This window comes from Platichthys flesus, chromosome 15, assembly GCF_949316205.1.
Source record: "Platichthys flesus chromosome 15, fPlaFle2.1, whole genome shotgun sequence".
NCBI lineage: Eukaryota > Metazoa > Chordata > Actinopteri > Pleuronectiformes > Pleuronectidae > Platichthys > Platichthys flesus.
The window spans coordinates 21,605,991-21,625,972 of record NC_084959.1 but is presented as its reverse complement, the minus strand read 5'-3'; the positions used below and the strand labels follow the sequence as shown (position 1 = coordinate 21,625,972).

Below are 19,982 nucleotides of genomic sequence, written 5' to 3'. Positions count from 1 at the left end.
AAATTTAAGTAATAAAAAGTGGTGAGGTGGGACAAGCTATTTTAGGCATCCCTGGTCTCTTATCAATGTATTGTATTTTGTTTAACCATATTTCTTCACACATTCAACAACAAATCCTTTTGACATGATGACTTCTCCCTTCTGAATGTCATCTCCAATGTAGGAACCATTAGAAGAACCATAAGAAAGTAAAAGCTTCAGGTGTGAAATTGCCATGGGGACATATACTATATTTTCACACACACCTTCAAGTTGAAGGAGATGATGGATTCAAAAGAGGCAGAGATAAATATGTGGGTTTGAGGTAAGCACCAAGACACGATATTACTCCCAACAGCCACATAGCTATACTGATGGCAGCAAGCCACAGGTTGGACTGGATTTCATATTTTCCAAGTGTGTCTGAGGTGAGAAAAAAAAGTTTGTACCTCACAGCCAACTCATTTTTAAAAGGAGGAAAGCTCTATCCAGACTCAATGTGGGAGACCACTTGCCTGACCGGTTAGCTGTCAGTGGAACAACATAAAAAACCATCACTGTCAGAATTAAATTAGAAGAAAGTAATATCATCATTAAAGTAGATTGCAATCCACACTGGAGAATAAAACTAGTGTGACAGTGTTGTCCTGTAATTGAATGGAATTATTTAATGAGAAGCGACATAAGAGGTGAGACATGACAAGATATACCAACCCGTTGGCAATGACTGAGATGATAGGCTTCCCATTTGATAGAAACTAACAAACAAACAGGTACAGAAAGATTAGATTTGTATTGAATTTTAAAAAACAATTCTGTTTCGTCAAAGTCTGGACAAAGGAGAATGGACGGAAGGTGAACCTGTTATACCTGGCACACTGTTAGTTGGGGGAATTCTAAAAGGGTCAACTCATAAAAATATGCAGCAGAAAATATGAGAGAAATCGTTTCAGCACAGCACAAAAGCAGCCTGAGCAAGAAAAGGATATTTGCTCAAACCGGTTTGTCTCTCAGAAAAACTGTTGCTCCACAGACTTTCACACCAGCAGGGGCTATTTGAGAGAGGGGGAAGGGTTCTGATGGATGCTTTACAAATTCTAAATGCGAAAGGAAAAAATAATGTTCTCAAAATGAAATGCCACACTTTAGAAATATGACGGGAAACAGACACCCTCATCATTCACTTGTATTAAAGACAAGTAAATATTTAGGGCAGAAATGTAATGCATCTTTGTAAATGCATCTGTTCATGTATAGTTGTATTTTAAACGTGAAATACTAAGATCCATTTCTGTAACTGATGCAAATATACCACAGACATGTTTGTATTGCTCTACAGACGTAAAGGTATGTAATGCTTCTCAGAATTTGAACCCTGACATCCCAGATCATATTATCAGTGTTTGGGTGTCTCAGCCTTATGAGAACGGACAGCAAAGGAGAATCTGAACTAACTGGACATTGATTTCTGTCCGTTTGACGTTTAAGTGTCCATTAATCATTATGTAGAAAACAAGTTATCTTGTCTTGATGAAAACTTTTCAGCAGCATGGGTCAAGGATAAGCTCATCACCAGCTGGTAAATTATTGATGATGTTTTTTTATACAGTTTCATTATTTAGTGACTTTGCACCACTACAATTGTCAGACCCTCCACTTCTTTCTAACTGGCAGCCTCTTTCCTTTTCTGTGTGTGGGTGTGTGTTTAATTACAGGAGTGGAGCCAGCTGCCATCCACCATCATCATCATCCCATTCTGCGTCAGATACCCACTTCCTGCCTCAACACTCACCAGATCATATAGACTGCTTTCTGTGGGTCACATGTAATGTCTCTGTGGCAGATTTTTGCACCACTGTATTTTTCAAGTTGAAAAATTCCTCTTCTCCTCTGTAAACAGAAGTCTGTATTCCCTCCTGTCTCTTTCACTATTTCATGTGGCTCTGTTCTGGATCCCTGCTCCCTGGACTGCCCTCTCTCAACATGACCCCCACCCAGCTCTGGTTCGGCTTCCCCTCCAACCTCACCTGGTTTCCACACAGGTCTGGCTCCAACCTCGGCTAAGCTCTACTCTCCTATCTGCTCCTTCCCAGCCTCAAAGCCAAATCTCAGTGTTCTCTCTTGGGCTCACAACCAGCCTAAACAAACACAAAAAATTCAATATCCACACATAATGAGTATTGGAGATCTGTATGACTGAGTGAAAAAAATAGACGTCAACATGGAACATTATTCAATAGTCTGTGACTGACTGATGCACATAATTGGACTGGGAAAGATTTACAACAGCACACAATTTGCAACTGAACTATGTGCCTCATTCACCTACCATTCTTAGGAAGAAAAACCTATTCTTCTTAAAACCTGTTTACGCAGTTTTTACCTCTGTAGAGCTGATTGCTTTAAATTTCCACGCCCATCTAAACAGATTACAGCTGCCACACCGGCTGCGGTCAGTCGCGGTTCAGCCCCACTGCTCTTCTAGAGATTCAAGGTCTTGCAAATTTGTTTATTCCACGCAATGTTCACAGCTGAATAGAAAGTGAAAATTATCTTTCCAAAATGTTTATCTGTCGAATATGTCACAAACAAAATGTTTGCAAGACTTACTGTAGCCTATCCGTTTTTTCAATGATGCACTGCTCCAGTTCAGAAGAATTTGTAAGAGCACCTTCAATAAAACCAATTAATTTGAACCTGCTTCTTTTAAGGAAACTATCTTTAAAAGAGCAACTCAAAAGGAAAGGTAGGGGAATAAATGTATAAATTACCCCTGCTGCAAACAATGACCTCTGATCTACCTGAATCATGTCTAAATTAAGCATGAGTGCGTACGTGCACCAGGACCAGAGCCACTTGTCCCAAGCTCTCCAATCCACTGACTTTGCCCAGTGGAAGTTGTTCCTCTTTAACAAATGTGACCTCATCTTTGCCTCGTGGAAGTCCGAGCAGCACCAATAGCAGTGACACATCGTTGAGGGGCCACTGCCTACACTGCTAACGGCAAGATATCAGCAAATGAGATGTGACAGCTGAAAGAGAAAACAAGCCCAGATGATTAGTCTAAAATGAGAACAGAAGTTCCTTTGTATCGTGTGCTTTAGAGTTTTCACAATAGCCTCATTGAGAGTAAATAATGAAAAATTTTGATTTATTGTGAATGAAACACGGTTATATTGCATAAAGATGAAGTTTAACTGATTGGAACCATATTGTCATGTATGTGTATTTCAGGGCTAACTGCTCTCATGGCTGAGACTTCTGAAAAATACAAAATGTCCTCATGTTAGATTGTTGTGTGAACAGCAATCGCTGAACTTTAATGACTTCCTTTGTTTTTCTTAAATAAAATCTGGTCTAACATTCAGCTCAGGGCTCATCTGTTAGGCAGAGATCTAAGCTGTTCTGGAGATTGAAAAGGGGGAGGTGTGTCTTGCTGAAATTGTTGTTTCATCAATAAATGATGGCCGACAGAACTCTGATGGCTACGCAGTGCCTCTGATCTATGATCAAAAATAAAACACAGACCAGTCTGCAGACTACTAAAACAGCAACGCAGAAAAACAAAAACACACGCTCCCAAACACAGAGAGACCCATGTGCTAACAGACACTAAAATAAATTGAATATGTCTGGCACTTAAAAATTCATCAAAGCCCTTAAAATGTAAAGTAAAGTAAGTTTTCTCCATCATACTTACCCCTCTTTATCTTTTTCAGCTCTTCTCAAGCTTCTACAGGTTCTCACAAAGCCTCTTATTTCCTGTGGTTAGATTTCAGGTTTCCAGCCAGTTTCCCTACCGTCAGGAGCCAAGTGAGGACTTGAACCAATTCATGTCAGGAATGATATCCTGGCTTTGCTCGGCTCTCTCGGCTCAGTCAGGAGAACTGCTCTGGCTTCTCAGCAACTGAGAAGTTGTATCTATCTTTTTTCTGGTGTGAGTAGTTTGCTGTTAATCTATTTGCCTCTTCTTTACCGCTTTGGGGACGGATTTGTCTGGCAGGTGGTCTTCCAGTTTTTAGTCTCCAGAGATTTTGTTTTAATGCATTGCTGATATTTTTGGGTAGCAGCTTATGTAACCATCTGATTTAGTCGCGCATTTTTTTTTGAGAAAAAACAGCATGATAGCATTCTAACAAGGTGGACTGTATTCTGGTGGCTGTTCACAGCCTGAAGGCTTCCTTTATTAATCCTATAGGGATAGCTTTGATAGATGATGGATTTATAAGGCTATTACTGACATTTTGTCATTGAAACTGCAAAGACAATGCAATGTTTTGGTATTTTTTTCATTGGTTGGGGATGGATAATGAGGGACAGACCTGGACACCAGGGCCCAGGGTTTTCATGCACAGTCCTTCCTGTGGTTTAGGGAACAGCAAAGAGAGGCGGTTGCTTTGGTTGTAATGTGTCATGCTTTAATTCCATGCATCAAATCAGAACACAATATTTCTGTACTGCTAAGCAATGTAACCATGTAAAAGTTTAGATATGCTGTAGTCTGGCTCCTTGTTTTAAATGTAGCCCCCTTCACCGGGTATTGAAACCCAATGGATAATCTTTGTGCAGCAACCAAAATCCTAAAGATAAACATGTCTGGATAAACAAGTGGATAGACAAATGAATAAATGGCTTTTACTCACTGCTCACTGCTTGCCAACAAAATACAGATAAAGACAGTAAAATAAAATGCAACCAAAACAAGTAATTACTTCACTTAAATTTCACTCTTGAGCATTTTAGTTATTTAAACCGTTCAAGTGTGGTTGTCATGCACACTTGTCTGCTACAGACTGCTTCACATCATCTGTCACACTCTTCAATACACACACACACACAGTAAGAGGGAGAACAAGTTAGAGTCAGCACAGTTTAATCAACCCTGTCGTTCAAATCAATTCAAAGTCACATGGCTACAGACATTTGTTGTCCTGAACAGACTCATGTTTTTTCTGAGACTCCAGTGAGGGCAGCTCCAGCCTTGGCTGAGACACGTCTTTTGTTTCCTTCCACAAGAAACAAAGAGTATGCAGTGCTTGTATGGAAGTAACAGGTGTGCATTCCATTAGGGCATCCACAACAAACTGTGCCAGCTGTCTCCCACTCTGGCCTACATAAAGCGATCCATAGTAAAATAGTCCCAACTTTAAACTAACTAAACACACGCAAACCAAATTGCAGCTTGCAAAAAAAAGTTCTGCGAGCTCTCTAACATAAGGGCAAGGCATGCTCATTTGAGAGAATGTCACTGATGTGTAAGATAGTACAACTTCAGCACTGATTTCTGGACACTGGCGAAATAAATGAATGAACAGTGAAAATGTTATTAACTCAGATTTGTGTAATGTGCATATTGTTGGGATGTGGAGGCACTGTTGAACAGCAGATTAGTCACTGACAGCATTAAGTTCAAATGAAAACAGAACATATTGGTTTATTCTGCTCTGTAATTTTCTTGGTTGTTCCATGGTATGGCTACTGTGGGGCTAATATAATTCTTGTGAGGCTGGAGCCCAAACAACTCAGACCCTGCTTCCACCAATGGTATTTTGAGAGAATGTCGGAAACTAATTTCTTCATTGATGTTGCAGTAAAATTTGCATGTTGAGCTTTCCTCTACAATAACAAATTTCCTGGTTTAATGCCAGTATTGGCAGGATGACATAATGTGTCATTGCCTTCCAAAACCAGTGCCAATCTCTACACAAAAATAAATCATTTTATTATCGCCAATTTTACCCTGTACAACAATGGAAAACGTCAAACTCTTATGCAGAGGAGAACCAAATACATTTCTAAGACTACTTTGAAATAAATTAAACACATAACTGTGCTTTTTCGCTCTTCTCCAGCTTGGTGCTTGTTCTGGAAATGTCTTTCAACATTACATTTTTTGTTGTTTGCTAATTCCTTGCCACATATCAAGCATATAGGTAAGCCTGCATCGTTGGTAGTGAAAGCAAATTAATCCACACAGAATTAAACTCCCTACACAGGGCGGCTGTGGCTGAGGGGTAGAGTGGTCGTCCTCCAACCTGAAGGTCGGCAGTTGGATTCCCAGTTCGAACCCATCTGCATGCCAAAGTGTCCTTGGGCAAGATGCTGAACCCTGAATAGCCTCACATAGAATAACAGTGCTGCGAAAAGATGCACTGTATGAATGTATGGGTGAATGTAAAACTGTACTGTAAAGCGCTTTGAGTGGTCATCAAGATTAGAAAAGCGCTATATATATACAAAGCCATTTACCAAAGCCATTTACTTCCCTCCCAGACTTTTCATTTTGGGGATTTATCCATGGTTAGTTCACCGAGGCTGTTGGTCGGAAACTAAAAATTAGCAAACTGCAGGGAAGAGCGCCGGGCCGTAGATGTAATCGGATGTGACACATATTTTAGTTGACGACATATTAAAACAAAAAGTTTGAATATACCAAGAAGCTGCAGCGCTGCTCTCTGAGCAGCTGAGACCAAAGGAACTCGATGGACTTTCCACTGAGCGACTACTTCACGTGAACGGGCAAAAATAGTTTGCATAAACCAAACAAATGATTAGTGGAGAAAATAATGAGCAGATCCATCAATAATGGAAATATTTATTTGTTGCAGTTGGATACAAAATAGTGTAAAAGAGCTCTGTCTAAACCAGCTGGAGCACTGAAGACCTGACCATTAATGCACGAGTGATGATGTCAAGATACAATTTCTAAAGGTCAGTTTCAGACATTTCTGTGCATAAGGTATAAGTATTAAATACTTAATATTTTTTCCTGATTAGGCCTGGCCTGCTTTTAGGGAGCATTATTAGATAAGATTCAGAAACAATTAGTTAACTTTAGTAATTATCATAAAGTTAATCTGAATACCTTATCCACAAATTTGTATTCATCTTGATAAATTGCTAATGAAACTGCTCTTAATTACTTTATGGAATTTTCATTTCATTATCAGCATAAGTATTTGTGGTGGCTACGGTGTAATTTCTAACTATGTTAATACTTGCCCTGACTTACTGTTCAACTGCAATGTCAAATAAAAAAATGTGACGTTGTTGTGTTCTCCCATGTCATTTCAGACTGGCACATTTTGCATATTCTTAAATTTGCATTGACCACCTCATCCGTTTTGTGTGCAAATTCTACTATCTGTTCTTCATAGTTTTCCACTGCAAAATTACAAGATGCTGTCGCGGATATGGGGATTGTAGGATTGTGTTACTTGGCCCAGATTTTAAACCGTTACTTTTTATTCTTTGGGTCTGGTTGATGGTATCAAGTATTTTTCATACATTTCATCTCACTTGCAACTTCCCCCTTGCCTGCGTGATCCTTTCTCGAGAAAGTTTTTACAAATAAATTTACAAAGAATGTCAATGCAATATTTACAATAATTTGATAGTTGATTGTTATTTAAGAGTGAAGGATTAACCTAATCCTGTATCAAACTTGTGTTCTACTGTCAATTTCTAGGATACCTTTCATGGAAATGATGGCCTCAGCAGGGCAGACATCAATCATGTGTTGCCTCCTGTTAGTCTTTTCATTTTGTAATGTTATGTGAATATAACACTAAAGCTACATTTAAAAATAGGCTTAAACTGGACATGGCTTTGCTAGATGTGAGAAACAGAGGAGAGAAGAAACTGAAAATATAAGTCAGTCTAACAGTTGTCTTTACTGTCGAAAATGTCCATGATTTGGAAAAGTTGTAGGAAAAAAAGACTAGTAGCCAAACCTGGCCAATCAATGTTCATGTGATGTCCTCATTGTATCTCTGTAGATCCTTAAGCCCTATGATTTTGTTGGATAACAAGCATCAGAAAAAAGCAATGCTCATTATATGGTAACACCAAGACATCTTTCTGCATTAAATCGCACCTTTGCTTTACTTGTCCAAATTGTTGTTAAGTGTGGATTCAGCTCACTGATTTCCCTTGTGGTTGTTCGCGGAATCCTACAAGCTCTGCTCTCACTGTTAGTCGAGTAACAGTGGTTTTTTTGGCCATATGGACTAGGGGCTAATGAGCTTACCCTTTTATCACAGCTTGGTGCATCACAATGAGGCTAAGAAATCTAAAAAAGAAACAACCCAAAAAACATAACTTCACTTTGCTGTTTCAAAAATAATTTGTCAATTTTTTTAAGAGAAATGATTTCACAATAAACTGCAGTCAAACACAGTACATATTTGTCATATTGTGGCTTTGCAAAGTTGATATTGCAGATACAAATGGACTGGTGAATAGCTAGTATTTACCAGGCTTTTTTCATCTTTACAGTACAATCCATCTCCCCCATTTACACTCTCATAGTACTGTATGCTGCAAGTTTTTGGTGATGTATCTCACAACATTCACACACTGATGGCACAGTTGACAGGGGCCATTTGGGTTCCGGTATTTCGTACAGAGATTTTGGGGGAAAAAATTGGAGAAGTTGGGGATCAAACCATAATAATAATTATCATCTTGCATTAGGTTTTTAAACAGTTGCTCAATGATGCAAACTTTATCTTAAAAACATGAATGATTTTTTTTGCCACATTGATGTCTGATATTAGAGGAGCATCATCCGGCCACAAGAGAATAAGCCTAGCTCGCCTAAAGAGAAGAAAGCTGCCAATGGGCAGAGTTGCACTCGCTCACTTGACTTTGAAATGCAAGAGGGAAGGAAAGAAATGGGTCAGGAAAAACACTATTGATTAAGTTTGTTTAAAGAGTTGTCTTTTATGTCACTGTGTGTGCTCTATAATGCTCCTGTTAATGAAAACTTCAATGAATTAAACCCTCTGTTTTCCTCGCAGCGCTCTGGGGGAGGGGGATTGTCAGTGGCTGTTCTGGAGTTAGCCGTCTGCAGCATCTCAGTGGAAACTAGAGCAAAGTGCCTCAGAAGTAATTAAAATGGTTAAGGTTTCAAATTAATTATCTGTAAGCTGTAGTTTGATGATTATCCTTTTCTATTTATCTTGAAAAAATAAGTATTATATGTCAGTATTACTCAGTGTGCCAGTGTAAAAAGAGAAATGTATTTTTCTAGCTAAGGTATTGTGGAGGTGAGGGGGCTGATTCGCATGTCCCTGTGGCTGTCTTTACACTGCTACACGACAGATTGGATCACTCAACACAACTGATCCATCAAAGCAAACTGTTGGAACTCGCCAATAGCCAAACATGTACAAGTGGCTTATTACAGTAATGAGTCTCCTACATGCACTGTCTGTATGAGAAAAATACTTCAAGCTTGCGCTGACAACCTGCATCAGCATCACTGAATTTGACGTTTTTTTACATCAAACTAAAACACAAATGAAATCTCTGAAGGACCCGATGGCATCGTAACAACAAACATGAAAAAGATCATTAACATTTGATTTAATGGGGTTATTGCCACACCACAATGACAAATATCTCCACTGTGAGGGGTAGAATCATATATTTAAAGCAAAACAAACTAACTACTACCATTCAGCAAATCCATAGGGACTGTTTCAGTAAAGGCAAAGCGTTGGCACACTGATCTCCCTGTGCTATGGCCCATTTTGATTCAATAAATTATAGATAAATGACTCAATGAAGGCTTGTTCTGAATGAAAAAAGCCCCGGATGAAACCGAGCACATTTGTATTCAACAGGAACATCACCATGCTGTAGTACCAATAGCTTTCAAACCAATTGGATTCTGGTTAAGCAGCCCCTTCTCATATTACATCCTTGCAGACTCATGACACTTATATGCTTGTTCTTGCTTGTGCCATCCGCCGCCTATTCACTGACTATTACTTGCATCCATTCAAGGACTGCAATGCTCTCATTTTGCCACCAATGTGCCCCGATGCCAAGAGACAGCCCTCTCACAAATGTATCCCCTCCAAACAATGTGTTACGACCCCGTCTAGGGGAAAATATAATCGCAACATGCTACAATAGTTCACCTCCTCCTTGCCACGCTCCCAAGAACCAGCCACAACAATTAACAGCCCGTTCGTGTTTATTGACACATTTGCTTCAGGGTGGGCTTACAGCAAAATAACAAACAGAAAACAACCCTAAGGCGAAACAACCTAATCTTCCCTACTCAAAATTAAAGAAAACAAAAGACATCATACTGACCTAACTCCTCACCAGCAAAACAGGAGAAAACATGGTTCGAACGAAAATGCTACCCACCCCTACCTAGAACGGGCTGTTACCAAAAGAACAATTTACAGAAGGCTGCATAAGTTGAGTCCGGCTGGAGGTCCTGCTGGCAGTGGCAGGAGGAGAGAGAACCGCAGGAGCTTTGGGAACCGTCCTCTTATCCTGGAAATACGATCCACCTCCATCCCTGCTGGAACCAATGCGCTCCCTGTAAACACATCCACCCACTCAAAGAGACACACCTGAAACGCATCCACTCGAACAGACACAGCTGAAACACATCACACAATCATCACACAATCATCACGAGAGAGAGAGATAGAGAGAGAGAGAGAGAGATCCACACAACCTCAAGGTTGTAACAAATGTTAGCCTGTGTTCACTATTGTTACAATGCCATAACTGTTTGTAAAAAGTTACTCACAGTCAATGATTGTTCCATTGTAAAGCTTTTGAGACAAAACCACAAAGTCCCAAAGCCAAAGTCGATTATGTATCTGACTTGGTTACTACTGTTTGAGTCAAATTTGAAGACTCTTTTGAATACATTTTCTGGGGCTGTAGGAGTATAAACTATGAATAGAGCACACTTTCTTTAATTTAATTATTTCTAAATTTTAGGGATGACGTGCCCTTACTGCATCTCAAGAAAGAACACTGATGTGACAAATGGTGAAGGCGTCTTTCCCTTTCATTCTAGTTAACCGCCAAAGCTTCTTAGCACGTTTGATATACTTCCAGAGCCTTGCTTCCCTCATGGTGACAGAATCCAAATGTGTCATAGGGCTGCATGAAAGATGTGATCTCCAGGAAGGGTGACATGGTGATAAATTGTCACACTCTCCATCTCCTTTACAGACGTAAGCTATGTCAACTCTGAGTAATATGAGGCCATTAAATTTGACATATCATACATTTCAGTGAAAACAACAACAATAACAATAACTTTAACTCTGTGACTCTTCCAGCTGTTTCCAAACTGGGACTCCTGGGTCCTTCTGTTTGATAAAGGGATCTATGGTTACCATGATTTATAATCACACTTGAGGCTTAATGGCATTTGACGACATAAATATTAGATAAAAGCTGATGCATACGCTGATCATGAACGTACACTAAAGATTATTTTTTTACAAGCAATTTGACTCGCTGATAATTGCAATCCATCATTCTGAGTCTTTGGAATCAATGGGCAGGACCAAGCTGCGGTGTTGTCTGTAGTCAGCTGAAGTGGTGTCATCATGATAAATGACTCAATCAGCTGGACCTGAGGAGGCTATACCCTATGAGTCACACACAGACCAGAAAAGTTGAGCGATATTTGGCCTGAACCAATTTATTACTATGATACCACTTTTGGTTTCAAAAAATGAATGCCTCACCCCTGGAAAGGGGTCAGGCAAGACAGTTTTGTTCCCAAAACCTTCTTGAATCATAGCTGCTAACAGAGACAGCCCTGACCCAGGTAATACCTCATGTTGAACAGCATAGGCACAACAATGCAAAAAGATGTTTCATTCTGGTCAGCTTGACTGTGAAGAACAAAAGGAAATGGAGAGTTGAAATTTTGTGTGTTCACTTGGGCAGCAGTTTTGTCTCCATAAGCTGTTTCTTCCAAAAAAGTGTGACACTACGACTTGGGATTGATCAGACAGACTTGAACAACATGACAGTAATATACCCTGTCTGAATGTATGTATGTAACTAGAGATGAAGAAAGTCATCTGACCTTCAAAAAAAGGAACAGCTAGACAAAACATGGAATTGCAGGCTGTACAGTCACCAGGAGATTGGTGGCTCGATCCCTGCCTCCTCCGAAACAACATAATGAGGCAAATTATGAGAAAAATAAGCTTTGATGGTTGAGCTGGCACTGAGTGAATGGTGTTTGTGATAGAAAAGGTGCAGCATTATGTCTGTGGTGTTTGAATGAGTGAATGTGGTTGAGATTGTAAAGCTCTGTAAATGATCAGTAAGTCCAGAAAGCCCATTTAACTTTGAAATACAAAATAATATCTAGAGAGCTCTAGAAAACAGTTGAATATGACTGTTAGTTTGAACATGGTGGATGCTCAATAATGAACTGAGTTTCTATGGTGATGTAACAGTGGGATGCATAATAGACAAATGTTTTCTAATTATTGAGAAAGTATAGCAGAAAATTACAAGTTTATTGAATTTGTACTGTAAGAAAAGCAAACTATGATTCATTCCCTACATCTTTATAACTATTAGTGTTCTTAAATCGTGTTTGTGTAGAAGTTGCTATTTGGTTTGCCACTAAGTATGGTTCATATTAATTGTAAAAAAATATTTCTATTGTGTCCGAGGACGTCAGTGATCCTTTGATATCCAGGATGAAAAAGGTGGACTAATAAAGCATAATTCCAACTAGATAATTTATTTGTTATTTCTAATAGTGTGAGTAAAATAGCTCACAATTAGTGTACAGAACCAATATTGGCTTGACATATTGATATACAGATATTTTATAAATTTCAAGTTGTTTCAACTCACCCAGCCTTTTTTATAGTTATGTGTAGACACCTTCAGAACTTAAAAACACGGCATCTTCTGACTTGAAGTATGTTGACTTCATGTCATGACTTGAATGACAGCTCTTCCCAGAGTTCACTTAACTCATCAAATTAGGTTTCTACAGATAAATGATCAGGACCACAGTTTATCACAAGCAATTAGAAGCTGTGTCTTTCCACAGTTCTGAAAACAAAACTATCCACAGGTCGGTAAACCGAAGAGAAGAAGCAGCCTTGTCTGTTGTCTTGTACTGCCTCTGGTATGAAGTGTCTACTGTTCATATCTGTTGGTTATGTCGTTTCTCTCTAAATGTCTCATAAATCTACTAATACTAAATCAAGTTCAGAGACATACAAATGACCTAAGTGTGAACAGAATGCTTTTTGTGTCTATTTGTGTGTCTTAATTGTATCCTGCACTTCTCCTAAACAGTTTATCGGTCGTGCATAGTTTTAGTGCATAGTTTTATTCTTCACAGGTACTAAACTACCGTAATCTAAAGGCATTCAGGCTTTACCGTTAAAGCTGCTTAGAGGCCGAAAGCAATTGTGCTCAATTAAAAGATGACAATAAGGTTGCTTCATGTCACATTCTTTAAAAATGTGTGGCTGTTCGAAGGCACTTGGTTTCAAAGTATGTCTAAATAAACATGACACTCTGCAGGTTTTAAAAACTGAAGTGTCACGATTACGATACTGCTCAGGGATCGTCAATTATCCACAAAATTTATTTTTTCCCTCACTAAGGAAAAAGAGAATAGAAAATTGGAAAGCAAAGGATTGATGGAGGGATAGGTATATAGAAGAATGGATACAGAAAAATATACTGTGGACCAGAAACATATTATTGCTGCCTTGTACAAGCCAAGTCAATTCATTTGAACTATGAATTTAGTATATTTTTGGTGATGCAAATTAACCTTGCTCCATCCGTCTGAACTCCGTGTCTACAGGGTAATTTCCCTCCGCTTTTTGCAGAACTGAAAATCAAAGGCAGAGCTTTAACATGCTAAAAACTCAGTCAAATTGACAGTTCAATTAATCCCAATGAATAAAAGGTAAAAAGCCAACAGCAGGGAGTACTGGACATTTTAGCATGGGGCCTATTACTCATGAAATATACATAGCTAGCATATGTTCTTTAACTCATTAAAGATGTTTCAATTGTTTCATGTGACAGTCAGCTATTTTACGTTAACTCGCCACAAGCAAACACACTCACAATGTCCACATACAACCTAGTGAAAAAAGAATACCGCCTTAAGTCTTCTGAGCGGCTGTCTTTCCCAACACCAGCGGGTATGCAGCAGCTGCTCAATCAATAGATGTGTGATAAACTGTGGTCCTGGGCAGTTATCCCATGTGTGAAGGTAATGCAGAATGAGTATGAATGTGAAGCAGGGCACGCAGCACTGAAAAAGAACATGCACACTCAGCAAAACAATTCTCTGGATGAACTCGGGAGAAGGATAAAGAAGGATAAAAGCAGAATTAAGAACTTACATTTTTTTACATTCAAGATCCAAAGAAAACAACAACCCCACAAAACTTCCAACATTTACTAATGAACATGTTACTCATTAACTTAATGAATACAAAACTTTTGTGTGAAAAAAATAAGACTTTGCTGGGTTATCAGGGGTTGTGAGCAGCACTGATTCCTAGCTGGGTGCAGTGTCTTCCTCGGGTCTTGATGTCACACTGTATCAAATCCTCTCTGCAGTTTTGTCAGCTGCACAATCATGCTGCCAGTCTCCCCTTCTGCTACATCCCAAAGGTGTTCCTCTGGATTCACATCTGGTGACTGGGGAGGTCACCCAACTCACTGTCATGTTCATGTAACCAGTCAGAGACGACTTTGAATTTGTGACATGGAGCATTATCCTGCTGACAGTAACCTTTAGAGGATGGTGAACTTCGGGATGCACATAGTCAGCAACAATAGTTGTATGTTCACTGAGCAGATGCATTTGAACCATGGCTGAGTGGTATTAAAGGGCCAGTGTCAAGTAAACTCTTCCATCTGCGGTATCAGCAGAGGAAAACTGAGATAGATTTTTAGATACTGTATTGATCCCAACGGCAATTTAGCCCCCGATGTATTCTACATGATTTTACAGCGGCCACATGCATGGCTTATTTATTACTGTATGAATAAACAGGACTACAGATGTTCTTAATAAAATGTTCACAAATGTTGAGTGTATAGTATGAAAGTGATATCAGGCTTTTAGCATTACTGTGTGCAAGGATGTGAGTAAGTCACATTGTTCCACTGATGTTCCTGTAGACGTTTTCATTATCTATGAATTGAAAAAATACTTCCTGTTTTCCTAGGGCTTCTTGAAATATAATGGCCAAATGATGCATGTTGGACTTGCAAAGATGATTTCCATAAGGATGCTCCACAATTAGTTAGCAAAACTGAAGCTGAATTGTGTTTCCTCATTTCCAACTAGACTGTTCTGCATACCAGCTCAAGGCCGTGCAGCAATACATTTTGCATTCCCAGCCAAAGTGAATGGAAAAATGGTGTCATACTTTGGACCCCTGCAGTCTACGGTTGGCAAATAATGTAGTGAAATGCTGCCTGCACATGCAGTGTGAAGTATGCATCACTGTTGGAGGTCCACCCTAGATAACACCTGAGGCTACGAGAGCTGTGGTCAAAACATACCGAGCGGATCTGCTCCAAACAGTTACATTTGTGTTTGTCTTAATAGTCTGTTGCATGCTATTTCCTGTTTGAGTTATGGCCGGGCTACAACATTTACAACTGGTTAATGTCTATTTTAGATGACAAAATATGGTTTGCCTTCCAGAGCAGACAATTTGCCGAACGACTTTCAATAATGCCATCTGTTGTCAATGTGATCAGGGCTTCATATTAAATTAAATAAGCATGTGTGGGGTGTGTATGCTTTCAATAATTAATCAAGTCAATTCCAAGGCAGTAATATGCATTACATTTAGCTGACACTTTATCCAAAGCGACTTACAATAAGTGCATTCAACCCCGAGGGTATAAACCAAGAACAACAAGAATCAAGAAAGTACAATTTCTTCAAAAATATAGCAAAACTACATAGTGCTATAAGTAAGTGCCATTTAAGTGCTACTAAATTGTTAGTTTCAAATTAGATTTCAAGGAATAGTCGGAAGAGGTATGTTTTTAGTTTGTGGCGGCAGATGTGTAATCTTTCTGATGTCTGGATGTCGATGTATATACCCAAAGATAGTAACTCCATACGCACTTGTCATTGAACCATGATGGAAACATTGCAAAATATAGACCCTTAAATCTAATTTAAGTACAACAAAAATTGTCAAATTCATCAGCAATGCCATAACTATCACCAATCTGTCTCATCCATAGTGGGACAAGACCGCTCAGTCACTTATATATATGGAACATAATTAATAATATAACCAATTTTGTGATGCAAGTGCAAACATTGGCTCTGTTGGGAGTTTAACATTTCTTCGAAACAAATTAAATTATGTAATGATATGAATCACATACTTTTCAGTAATCTATCTGTTCACAAAGTCACAACACACATTCAAGGATAAAGACATGTTTAACTCAGGACAAACAACTTGTTTTCTGGAATTGTAACCTGAGTTGTTTAAATAAAATGTAAATTAGTCACAACATTTTCCTGTCAAACTCACATAATCCCTTTGAGGGGAGAAAACATATTTCTCTCACTTCAGGTGCTCAGGGCACATATTAGCATTTTCAGACGTCAGCCTCATTTAATTTAATTTCAGGACAGTGCACTCCTCTGTGACTTCACCAGAAAGCAGTTTTGCTCAGGTGTCCCTGTCATCAATGGTTTTCCCTCATACTCTGTGTGAGGACACTGAAACTATAGGTCAAAGGGCCACGGTGGCAAATACTATATCACTGTACATACAGCAACACACTATGCAAGCTACTTTCAGATAAGTACTTTTGCCCATCGCTGATAAATCTGCAAATCACTCCTCTCTAGTGATCAACACATCTCGGTCGCTTCCATTCAGCACTTCAACATGGCCAAAATCCTGCAATAATATTGACAGGTGCACACATTGTTGAGATTAACTGATCAATATTCAATTAAAATGCCAACTAGTAAAAACAAATTTTCACAAATCCCTAAAAAAAGTGATTTCATTGATGGGTGGTTGTTTCATTGAATTTTAAACTAACTCCAATTTAAGATTGATGAAGTTATCCCTCCAAGAAACCCTTGAGATAAGGGCTTGGTGTCAACGCCCGTAAAGCCTGACAACTCGGATTAAAGTTGACAAGTGTGTGAGGTGGAGGGAACTTTCCCCCAATCCATGCGGGACAGAACTGGTGAGTGAACAGACAAGGACAGGTTTTCCAAAAGCTTAAAATCCCCTCCATTCTATGGCTGTCCCATGAAAGCCCTCATAGGGTCACACTGACAAGATGATTTGCAAATGGGCAACATAAGAAAAGAGGGGAGTATAAGAGTATGTCTCCACAGTGCACCACTTCACAGTGTGAAGAAGAGGCAGAAGAGTCAGAAAAATGTAAACACAGAAATACAAAGAGCTTAGACCGTAGAGTAGAAGAAGTCTTACCTGGGAACACAAGCACAGCAAACACCCACGACAGGATGATGAAGCATACCGAATTATACATGATTCCCGAGCAGTGCTGATTCTGATGTGCCGTTTGTTTTATAGTCTTTTTCTATCTTCCCACAACTGAGCTACAAAGAGCTGCCCACTTGGTTCCTTTTTCTCTCTGTCTCGTTCCTGAATGTCAGTTGCAATATCTTTTCATTTCCACTTGCAGGCTGTACTGAAGATGCTCTAAATCCAGTGCAAAGCAGTATTTGGTGGCACACACAAGCACACATAGACACTGGCTCCTCACGCAGCCTTCGATCTCCTTCTCCTGCACGTACTACAGCGCACAGGGGGACCAGCACTCTGCCAGACTGGAGTGGGGGGGAGAGGGCAGCCTCCGCTCAGCTGGCATTGGTTGACGCTGATGTCGATCACCCATGAACAGACCTTGCTCTGTTTTTCCCTCTTTATTGTTTTTTGTCTGGCTGCTTTGACTCCTCAGCCCTGCTTTCCTTCCTCTGTCCTCTGACAGAAATAGAGCAGGATTAAAAACATGATGAAGGGATGATATTTAATAATGGCTAATAATTAATAGCCTCTCAATTAATAGAAATGGTGATTTGGGCATCTGCAAAATGTTCTAAAAATAATTATTTCTAGATTTTTTTGTTGACTGACATCTTGGGGGTATGTGGGAGTTTAATGAGGTATTCTGATGCAGTGTTGTGACAGCTTGGACTGCTCTTTCCGGCGGAAGCACCTACAGTAGATGTGTTTGTTTGTTGGGAACTGAAACACTAGTGGATGGATAGAATCATAATGAGATGACACTGTTTTTATGAGATTCTCCCTTAAATACTCACTGCTGCTATTTTGAGTAAAGTCAGCGGCAATGTTGAGTGGTTCTTTGTAAAAAGCAGGTTGAAATTCCTTACTGTTATCATGTGCAATATCTTCTTTTGCTTAGATCTACACAATTCTCAAGGTAAGATAAAGTAGAAATGTTCAATCCATTATACAGTGTTGATACATTTGTAGCTGCAGTCCATCCACTGGGCAGGTGACTCAGATGCATTGAATAAAGCACAGGGAAGAGCTCGTCTCTGTTCTTTAATAGATGCAAAGAAGTGCACATTTGCCAAACCAACCAATTAGTCGTCATTCTTGACATCTGCTCTATTTGAAAACAACAAGAGTAGAATAGCCTCACTACTGCACCATGTGGCAGTGGGGCACGGCAATGAGCCGAAACACACAAGAATGCAATGCCAGAGGACGCTGCAAAGTGTTGGGTACATGTACAAATAAATCACACAATCATCAAACTGAACTAACTCTACTGAAAAATTACTATCCCAGACCAGATCGGGTGCAGTGGAGCCTCTCCCCGATTACTGAGAGCACCTTGTCAGCTCAGCTGTGACATGCAGTACAACAGTTCTTCTTTTACTGCTTTTTAAAAGACAGCTAAAGCCACAATAAATTATAATCTGATATACAAACCATTACTTAGCAGTTTGGTCCAACAACTACTGGATTCACTACTGAAATGAAGAGAGCCTGAATGGACACAGAACCATTCAGGCTGTGTTCTGTGTGGAATGGGGGAAGAGCGGAAATTTGAGTTTTGGATAGCTAAAATCAGTGGCTTAGCGAAGAGAATATAATGCCTGTAACTGAGCTGAATGAAAAAAAAAAAAAAGCTATATTTATGTTGCCCCCCGAAGACTTTCTTCTACAACTTTCAGCCAACAGATGTGTATGTGTCTTGTGACATTTATTGAAACCATATGCTTTGGACAGCTGACACTGATATCGCATCTGACAATAGGAAAGGTCTCGGTTGAAGAATGAACCACAAGCTTCTGAACACAATATCTCTCATTTGGGAATAAGCATGAGGTGACAGTTACACAGTAAGTCATGGAAGTGTCCCTCAAAACTCTAAAGTGTAAAATCTAATAATGCTATTTTGAGGAAAAACAATAACCCTACCTGATTCGGACATGCTATTTTATTGTGAGAAATTGTTGGAGGAGCTTGAATCTGGCGCAGTGTAAACAGAGAGTCACCACTACTGGGATTTAATTCTTGTTGGTTGAGGTTCCAGTCTGAACAGGTGCTTCAGTAACACAAATTGTCATTGTTGGCAGTTGGGAGGCCAGTCAGGTATCATGTTCATGTTGCTGCACTTGATTGCTTTTGTGCGGGGGAGTTGAAAGATTGTGTGAAACCTCCAGTGGCGCTCTGAGTTAGAAAAGGAATCCATGTCAATTACAGGAAGCATGCGGCTGACTACAAGTCGAAAATGCTGCAGAAGTCAACAGAAGTTATCTTTCTTTGTGAACTAACTTGAAAAAACCTTCATATGTGAATACAAAATAAAACCCAAAATAAAATTCAACTTTGTGCCTTTTTGTTGGCATCCCCTCACAGACCCCTTAAGGTTTCCAGTCCACACCACACGAGCCAGCTTTCTGCACTTTGATCCCTGGTCAATTCTATTTTAATAAACAAAGTTTTTGACTTGCTTTTTATATGCAAAATGGTTTAGCGTTGTTGTTTTGTGACGGACTAAATTACTTTCTAGTAATGCTAGAGACAATTTTCCAATACAACTCTCTCTTAGGTATATTGATCAATTTAATGGATAATGAGAAATAATGGGAACATGTTTGGAATTTCCATTTCATCATTTGAAAACAAAATGAAAGACTTTGAGGAATAAAATGAAAAATGTGT

General features: G+C 39.3%; 1 protein-coding gene across 1 annotated transcript in view; it reads right to left on the bottom strand.

Annotated features, from left to right (window-relative positions):
- Nucleotides 1-17,520, bottom strand: part of opcml (opioid binding protein/cell adhesion molecule-like) — a 322,773-nt gene extending 305,253 nt beyond the window's left edge. Inside the window, exon 1 of the mRNA XM_062406602.1 lies at nt 17,250-17,520. Coding sequence (XP_062262586.1) covers nt 17,250-17,310 — 61 coding nt within the window. The 5' untranslated portion in view covers nt 17,311-17,520. The remainder of the gene's footprint in view (nt 1-17,249) is intronic.
- Nucleotides 17,521-19,982: the final 2,462 nt, after the last annotated feature.